Source organism: Squalius cephalus (assembly GCF_949319135.1).
Source record: "Squalius cephalus genome assembly, chromosome: 1".
In the NCBI taxonomy this organism is placed as follows: Eukaryota; Metazoa; Chordata; class Actinopteri; order Cypriniformes; family Leuciscidae; genus Squalius; species Squalius cephalus.
The window spans coordinates 24,503,068-24,513,067 of NC_137122.1; the positions used below are offsets into that span (position 1 = coordinate 24,503,068).

At 37.6% G+C, this 10,000-nt stretch overlaps 1 protein-coding gene across 2 annotated transcripts in view; it reads right to left on the bottom strand.

The window, feature by feature from the left end:
- Nucleotides 1-8,253, bottom strand: part of hlfa (HLF transcription factor, PAR bZIP family member a) — an 18,038-nt gene extending 9,785 nt beyond the window's left edge. For both annotated transcript variants that reach the window (XM_079869358.1, XM_079869357.1), the window contains exons 1-2: nt 7,928-8,253; nt 6,052-6,396 (exon numbers count right to left, since the gene is read on the bottom strand). In XM_079869358.1, the coding sequence (XP_079725484.1) occupies nt 6,052-6,396; nt 7,928-8,042 (460 nt within the window). In that variant the 5' untranslated portion in view covers nt 8,043-8,253. The remainder of the gene's footprint in view (nt 1-6,051; nt 6,397-7,927) is intronic.
- Nucleotides 8,254-10,000: the final 1,747 nt, after the last annotated feature.

Here is a 10,000-nt window from a genome sequence, read left to right on the forward strand (position 1 = left end):
GCAAGTGCCATCTGAAATTTTCTTCTAGAATGATCGTGATGAGCTTGATAAAAATGATCATTCTAGAAGAAAATTTCAGATGGCACTTCGAGGCTTTTGCATCTGAACTCTTCATATATATATACTGTATATATCAGAGATAATATATGAGAGGCTCAAGTGCCGCTGTGAGACTCAGATAAAGGCCGGCTGATGGGATTTAGCGCTAGGAAAAGCTTTCCATTGGCTATATTTGAGCGACTGTGTGCATCTCTGCTCTTCCTTTTACCAGGAATTGACCCGAGCTGGAATCCTGATCTTTCCTGAAATCATAAAATCCCCCTGAAGCCTCCAGCAGAGACGAATGGCGTTGGGAAGCCTGCTTTATTTGAGTGAATCTGTTTGTTAGCACAGTTCGATCATGGAAACTGAGCTGGTCCAAAAGTTCACCAAGCATATTCAAATTCACAGCACACAGGGAACATATACCTTTGCTTAAATTTGTTTACATGCAATTGAAGATTCTTGCAAAAAACAAAGGATACTTTGAATGGCCATTAAAGTGGTGCAGTTACAACATCTACCAGCAGGGGCTGAACTACACACTGAAATACACTATTCTGAAGTCTGGGCTCAGGAAGATTTTTTTTAAATATGTTTTAATATGTTTATCCAGCAAGGATGTATTAAATTGATCAAAATTGACAGTAAAGAGAGTTATAATGTTACAAAAGATTTCTATCTCAAATAAACGCTGTTCTTTCTGAATCCTGAAAATGTATCACATGCAGTTTCCACAAAATATGAAGCAGCAACTGGTTTTCAACACTGATAATAATCAGAAATGTTTTTTGAGCATCATATGAGAATGATTTCTGAAGGATCATGTGACACTGAAGACTGGAGTAATGATGCTGAAAATTCAGCTTTGATCACAGGAATAAATTACATTTTAACACATATTCACATAGAAAACAGCTATTTTAAATTATAATAATATTTCACGATATTACTGTTTTTACTGTATTTTTGATCAAATAAATGTAGCCATGGTGAGCAGAAGAGACTTCTTTCACAAATCTTACAGACTCCAAACTCTTGAACAGTGTGTAAACTAACCAGCCAAAGCTCGGCTGCTTCGAAAGAATCACTCACAAGAAATGATTCATTACATTAGAACATCTCATTTGCCAACATGGTATCTAACATTAATCATAGAGCCAGTGAGCCCAGAACCAGCACGCTTAACCATAAACCACGAACCCAATAAAGCCAGATTCAGAACACGCCAATGACACCGATCATCACAGCGCTGGTTTATGACCGATTCAGATCTGTGTCAGGCTGTGATTTCTTCAACGCTGAAGAATAACCCTTTGCCCTTCCTTGTTTCGCTCTGCTAACTCACGCACATCGAGAGCGAAGTCCAGTGATCAGGGGCGTTTGAACTGACAGACGCTCACATCGCAATGCATTTAACTGCGTGTGGAATAAGAGTGTACCAGATGTGGGCCGGATCTGGGCCGACACTCTGTTACTGTCTGGGTTTGAATTAATTGCATTTCATTTTTTCACTATAAATTATTCTTTTACAAGTTCATTCACACACACAATATGAAATATTTACAAAAACATTATTATATTTTATCATCAAAAATCATTATTTATAAATACCACTTACAAATAATATTTTATTTATAGGCCCTACATGTAATTATATTTAACTTTGTTTTTATGGACCAGAGGAAAAACTATTAATTTCCCATAAATGTATTATCAATATTACAATAATTGTATATATATATATATATATATATATATATATATATATATATATATATATATTCAAATACATATTTATATATGTTTTAAATATAAAGATATTTGTATTTAAAATATTTAATATTAATATGGGCAAAATCAAAAAAAGATTTGATGGCTCTTAATTTGACAGTACTGAACTCTATGGAAAGGTACTCTACATATCAGAGAATTTATTATTTAGTGTTGAATTGCAATTCCTGTGTTGTGTTCAAATTCAAATTCAACTAAAGGAGCCAATTCTAAAATTAAAGGGAACACTTTATTTTAAGGTGCCATAGGTACAAGTTACTACATGCACTTAACTATAGTAATAACAGTAAATTATGCACAATTACAAGTAACTAATCCTTAACCAAACCCTATTAGCTAACTTAATAAGTACATGTATTAATTAATATTACTCAGTACTTATTTGAGTAAGTACAATGTAACTACGTCACCTTAAAATAAAGTGTAACCAAATTAAATTCTGCATTTTGCTCGACCATGCAAACAACAGCAGAGCGACTCTGCAGCCAATCAGTGTGAACGAGGCTCAAAACACACACACTTTGCTGTGAAAACCGTGTAATATCTCTGCATGCATGTTAGTCTGTGATATGTGTGGTTTGATGCTTTATTTGCAGCGCTGGTGTCGTTCACTGAGAGCCACACGTGAAACAGGCACGACTCAGGCAATGTGAGAAGAACAGACTGTGCTTCAGAGACAGACGGACAGGGGGCGCGGCCTCGGGAGATGGGCGGGGCTGAGGGGGCGTGGTTTTCGTGTGATGGGTGGGACCTGCTGAGTGGCAGGTGGCCTTGACAATCTCTCTCTCTCTCTTTTCATCACACGCTGCAGCATGTGTTCATCACATGGCAGCGCACACACACAGCACACACACACTGCTCTGACTTCACGTGAGCCGAAATGTGCAGAGCAGAGCAGAGCCTGAACCGCTCGTCTAGACTGAGGCACATGGTAACGCACATGCAGAAATGTAAACAAGCACTGAAGACACACACACACACACACACACACACACACACACACAGTGAAGTTCATCACATCCACACAGATCTCATGAAGATTGTGACGGTCACACTTGGCTCAGGGTTTTACAGCATCACTCATGTTACACACGAGGACTGTGGGCTGATCTGGAATGCTAAACGAAACCTGTAAACGGATCTTTACAGAGAGATGTCTAATAAAACCTGTCACAGGGTTGCTGGACAGACACTTCACTTTTATTCCCTTCAAGTGGCTATAAAGTCCCCAGCTCTTATAAATCCTGACAGCTCGGTTTTGCATTACACACACAACTTCACTCGGATGCAACATGTACAAAACAGCAAAAATGTCAAAAATAATATTACATTATACTACATTGTATTATATATATATATATATATATATATATATATATATATATATATATATATATATATATATATTTTTTTTTTTTTTTTTCAGACCATTATGATGTTGCACTTATTTTTAAGATAATTAAGTACATTTAATTATTAAGCTATTTAAATTATTTTTAATTATTTAATTATTATTTAATTATTATATAAGTATTTATACACCTTGGTAGCAATTTATAGTGCTTTTCATTTTAATTTGAATTAAAAACATAATTGTATTAAAGTATTATTTCACTGTGATGCAGTCATGAGAATTTAAGGTGAAAATGTGCTAAATCGTGATCATTTCTTAATGATTTAATGATAAAACATGATTATTTTTAACCATTCATGGGTCAAACGGACCGTGTTTTGTGAGATTTACACACGTAATCTACATGTATATATGTAGGAGTGAACTGGGTGTGTTTGTTTGTCTTTCAAATATCCATTTCTCATCCATATGTTTCAATACCTCATCATTACTGACGTCCATAAAGTACTCTAGTGTGTCAATAGGATGAATGTCGCAACTTCTGTCTCTATAGGGTTTCCACATACATTAGCCATAAACACACATCATAAACACACTTTCATCAAACCGAAGGCGTAACGCATGTCTTTGGGGATTTGTTTGTCTAATTTCACACGGCAGGTTCTGGCGCTGTGAAAGCGTGTGAAAGTGTGTGAAGTGCCTGTGAAAGTCACTGTCTCGTGAAGGAATGATTGATTGATTGTGACGTCTGACTCTGAAGGCCCTCAGGAGCTGTCAGTCATGTTTGGGCAGATGAGCCATTCCTTCATAGTTTGAATAACAAAATGTGCATTTTTATTTGTTTATTTTTGGTAAGACTTTACAGCAAGGTCCCATTAGTTAACTCAGGCCCTGTTTACACCTGGTATTAAGATGCGTTTTGGTGGATCGGATCACAAGTGGACGACACTAAACACAGTTGTAAACGGGGTCTAAAACACTTTGAGCTTGTCGACTTTCCACCACTTCCAGAGGAAGTGGAAAACACATTCAACCGGATTGCTTTCATAGTGTAAACGCTCATGTGGTCGAATGTGTTTGAAAGATCGTCTACTGACCGAATGCGTAAACATTATGGGAAACGCTCTAGCCAGACGGGATTTAAACTGTCGGCTGGAGACCCAAGTTTGGTTTGAAGACGAGAAACGTACCAAGCACAATGTTCTCTCATCATTCCTGATTTCTAACACACACTCACTCAGAGCAGAAACTAAACCTGATGTTCTCCGTATGTTTTTCCGTCGTGTTCATATGTAAATTGTGTGAGCTTATTTTGTCCATTTATATCGAAAGATCTGAAAAACGCATACATTTACCCAAACATAGACCCTCTCCTCGAAGACATCAGGACAGAAGTGGTTGAAAGTGGACAAAAGAGACGCATTAAAACACCAGGTGTAAACGTGTACGAGTCTCCCTCGTCTGCTTGTGATCCGGTCGACTGAAACACACCTTAATACCAGGTGTAAACAGAGCCTAAGAAATAATTTCTATTTTTAATAATTAATAATAATAATTAATAATTTCTCTAACAATGAGAAACACATTTGCTACAGAATTTGTTTTAATCTTTGTTAATGTTAGTTAAAGGTATAGCGGAGGATTTTCCCGAATTTTTGAAAAGAACCGCCCTCTCCACTTTTTGAAAAAATGCACATGCGCAACACTCTACCTGCTCCCGAGAGGGAACGCCTATTAAACGTGTGCACGAGCTAATCATAGCTTACATTAACTTTTACTAGCAGTGATTTTAAATGGATTTCTCCAAATAGCATGCCAAACTTTACCTGTCGAGTAGAAACTTCGCGACTGAGGCATCAGTGGGAAGCCCAACCTGTGTTTTGAGCACACGCCATCGTGTGAATCGTGTGCACGAGCACGTACGACGGCCTTACGTAAACATATCACCAGAATGATTGACACTTAGGAGGACCAATAGTCTTGATGATCCACCCGGAAAAAGAAAATCCTCCGCTATACCTTTAATAAGAAAACAACTGTTCATTGTTAGTCAGCTCATGTCCCTTAAATAATATTCACAGATACGTTTGATTTTAATAATGTATTAGTAAATGCTGATTAATGAATGCTTTAGAAGGATTTTTCATTGTTACAGTAGTTCTTGTTAACTAATGAAACCTTACTGTAAAGTGTTTTTTCCCCATCTTTTTTAATGCTGTATTGTATATATGAACTGTCTATGGGTTTTTTTGCAAAAATGTCACAATCATAATAACAGGCCTCAATAGAGTCAGTATCAGAAATGCATTTATGTCTTCTATATGCATGAGTGTGAAATTCCTCAAGCAAAAAAGAAACAGGGAAAGTCAGCAGAGATGCCTATGATCCACAAAACCACCTGACAACATGGACTTCAACCGAACAAAGTCCAAGGAATCTCTCACTTATACGACCCGTCACTCAAACCCCTGACGTTCGCCCGGAGCCTGAGTTTTGGGTAATTATACGCTAGTGAATCTTTAAAGGGCTCCAGAGATCCGATATCTTCAGAGCGACAGAATCCAAAAGTAGTGCAGAAGCCATTGAACTTTACATTGATGATTAACCAACGAAACATGCAGATGATGATGATAAACTCAACATACACTCTTAAAGATAAAGGTTCTTTACTGTCATCCACGGAACCTCTGCATTCCACAAAAGGTTCTTTAGAGTGGAACTGTTCACTGAAAGGTTCATCGGGGAACCAAAAGTGGTACTTCTGTGGCATGGCTGCGAACACACCCTTTTGGATCCTCTATGTTTAAGAGTGTATGTGAAGAGAGGTGTCAGTGAGTTAGTGGTGTGTGTGATCGGGACAGTACCTGCTCTGCTGGGACTCTGGAGGCAGTTCTGGCCCCCGATCCCGGAGTGAACGGAGGTGGTGGCCCGGTTGCTGAGGTCCACCACTGAAGGAGTTGGCGGGGTGGAAGGAGGCTGTGGTGGCAGGGGCTGCTGGGAAGGCTGGTTCTGCTCGCTCTGAGAGTTGGCGGGAATATTGTTCTCCAGCAGAAACTCCTCTAAATCCATGTACTCCAGCTGGAAGTTGTCTCCATCGTACGGCAGGGTCTTGTCCCACAGCGTCGGCCCCAGGAAGGCGGACTGAGGGGTGTTTAGACCGTTTCCATCCTCTTCCAACTTCTTTTCCTTCTCTTTCTCTTTCCCGAACCCTGGTGGAACAAGATGGAGGCATTATTGTCGACTTTCACACACAAATATATCATATAATAACAACTAATGATTGTGATTAATGATCTGAATGAATTCAGTTTTGTTCATGTCACTTACAGTATAAGCCAAATACCATTTTTTTACTCTAAATTGTATATAATATAATAATACAAATTATAATAAAATAGGCCCATTTAATTTATTTTAAATATAATATAACATAATATAATATAATATAATGCAGTCTAATTAAACCCACAAAACTTAATTTCGAAGGAAGACCTTTATCTATTGTTGTATACTTTGTAATAATGTTTGTTTGTTTGTTTGTTTGTTGTTATATTCTTTAGCAGAATGTGATTGAAATTTAAACCACACAATTATTGCAGTTATCTCAAATAATTGCGATTAGATCGAATAACTACATACCAAAATGATGTGATTAATCAATAATCGCGACAGGCCTAAGTGAATACAACTCAAGCTAAGAAAGCAGCATCAGAACTATCAAAAATCAATTCAATTTAAATCATGTTATGTGCACAGAGCAATATATATATATATATATATATATATATATATATATATATATATATATATATATATATATTTTTTTTTTTTTTTTTTTTTTTTTTTACACAGATTTACAATATTTTTTTTATAATACCTTAACAAAATGCAGTTCCAAAGCATCTTAAAATTGGTCCACACCACATATTGCACTTTATTCAAGATCATACAACTTTTCATCTTAATTTTGACAGATTGTTTCTTTTTAGTCATGTCATGCTCAGTTGTGCCAGTCACTTGCACTGGAAAAGAGTGGCTGCTTTCCAGCATTTCTCATTAAGCACTCCAGAGAACAAACAAAGTACAGTTTTGCAATGACATGAGGGGGGAACTAATTCAAAAAAATGCACCCAAATCAACATATTTTAGGGTGCAAACTGAAAAAGGCATGCAAATGCTATATCATGCGAATGCACGTAATCCTTAGGTGCAACCAAAGATAAAAAACACCTTTTATTTATACTTTAAATATGTGATAAGGACTGATGAAGCACAAACACAATCAGAGGTGGCTCACTGGCGCCCTCTAAAGGGAAATATGAGGGAAAAAAATCCTCTCCATTGGGTGCGAACTTCATCTATCCGCATAAAGTCAGTATTGGTTCAGTAGACTTTATTTATTTCTCTTCTATGTGAGCAAATTTTGTAATATAAGCATATTTTAAACAGATACCATCATGCATTTCGGTTAAATCCACTGCGCAATGGATTTATGGTTGCGCGTAAAATGATTGCAATGCAATATAAATATCAATAAACAAACTTCCAGCTCAAAATCACATCAGAATTCAAAGCGATTATACATGACAGGCATGCATGCATGAGTAGGTACTGGTTAACGGTGTGAAAACACAGTGACAGACGCGCTTTTACGCGTAGATTATAAGGAAAGCATCAAACATCAGCTGGTGCAGAACACGCTTTAAAACCCCCAAAAGCAACATCTATCCATCTTTATACCTTCATCGTGATGAAAGGGCAGTTTCATGGGGTTCTCCAGCAGGGATTTCAGGACGCCGTGAGCCGGAGGTAGGAAAGTTGGGTTCATAGGAAGAGGTCGAGACATCTTCTCCATGGCGTAAAGGAAAGAACAATCTTCCTGAACAAATGAAATAATAATAAAAAAATGTAATTTATAAAAATAAAACTCTGCAGTAGGGAACGGGAATAGAGTCCTCAGCCCGTGCGCGTCACCGATGAGCGGCGGCTGGTCTCGCGCGTCCGTGAGTTTGTCAGGCTGGAGCGCAAAAGCGCAACTGATTCGCTATTCCATGTGCGAAGACTGACGTCCGTGACGTCAATGAACAGGGCAAGCTGCTGAATAAAGCCCTGGCCAATGAGAGCGCTGGGGGCGTGGCCCTCCCCCTCCCTCCCTTTCTCCATCATGTCTCGATACATTGTTGCACGTTCACGATTACATTATTTTTGGGTTTCAACAATGTTACTTTGTAACCACTGCAGTGTATTTATCTTATTTTTTTATCGATTGAAAAAAGATAATTAAAGTGTGAGAGGAATTAGGAAAAAACATAGAAGGGAACTATCTAATAGTTTTATTGTTTTAGTTTTAGTTAAGCCATAGTAAAAAACGTTGGGTTATTTTTTACCCAACCGTTGGGTTACACATATTGGGTCACTATGTTGTTGTTGTTGATTGCTTAATTTCTAGCAATAACCCGGCTGTTGGGATAAATACGTATGTTGTATGTTCACTTGTGTATTTTGAATTATAAAACGGATAGTTCCGGTCCTTGATTCTGATTGGTTGAGCTGCGTTCGAAGCCGTTGTAAATTACTCAACAAACACACACCTGTGACCGCATTATATTAGTGTTACTGCGCAACTGCCATTTGTGAGTCTTTGTTGCTGCATGTGTTGCTTAGCATAGCAACCTCTTTGGAACTACATTGCTTGGCGGAGGAATACATGTGTTATAGGAATAAATATATTTTTTGTTGCTGGTGTTTTTTTCATGAATAAAATAAATATGAAAATGAATATTTTTATGGAGTAACCGTTTTATAAAAGTGAGTTTTACAGTGAATTTAGAAAGCTAAGGGGGTTTTAACAACGCGCCTTAGCTGTTCTAAATTCACTGTAAATCACGGCTTCAAGGGCTTATTGCTTTATTCATGTATACAATTATGTATATTTACATTAAATTCTAGACTCCCCAATATTTAGTTTGTAATTTAGAAATATATTTGTTATATACAAATACTTTTAACCCAACTGGCTTTTAACCCAATGCATTGGTTGGGTTACTTGTTGGGTTATTTTTTAACCAAACATTATTAAGTGGGTGCCAATGATGCCTTACAATGCTGCCTACTCAGGCACCTCACTGGGTGAGCTTTGTTGAACAATAGATACATTTACAAAGATATATGTAATACAACATTGATATGAAAAAAAATACATTTGGATTTGACTGTAGCTGGACTGAAATTATTGTTTTAATAAACCCTCCCGCATTACACACTTCTCTAAACACAAAATCAATTTCTTGGAATGGCCAATGCTCAGTAACAGTACACAGTAACAGCCAGTGCTAGTGGCCAGCAGTCAGCAGAACAAGAGCGCGCCCGCGTCTGATTGGTTAGGTGTTGCGTGCGCGGAACTCAACGTCCAATCACAGTGAGTCTGGTGAGAAATGCGATGAGTTAAGGAACACGTGAGCATCGCTCAGCCCTCGGCTGAAACTGACCTAGTTTTGTCCAATAGCAGCAGCCAGTCGGTAATTCCGGTGAGATCAGTACGGACCACGGCACATTGAATGTCATGTGTTCGTGATCCCTGTAGAGTGAGACTGTGAAAATAACTCCAGCTCTGTCTTCATGTCAGCACATTCACAGTCATGAAAATATCAGATCAAACATGATCAAAATCATACAGTTTTGCTCGACTATTGATTCCGTAGATAAAATGTACAAGTATAGCCTATAGTCTAATGTGGGTGGTTTAAAATAATTTAAAAGAAAAACAAAAGCATTTAAAATTTAAATGCTTTTCCAAAAAGTGTGCACCAGCGG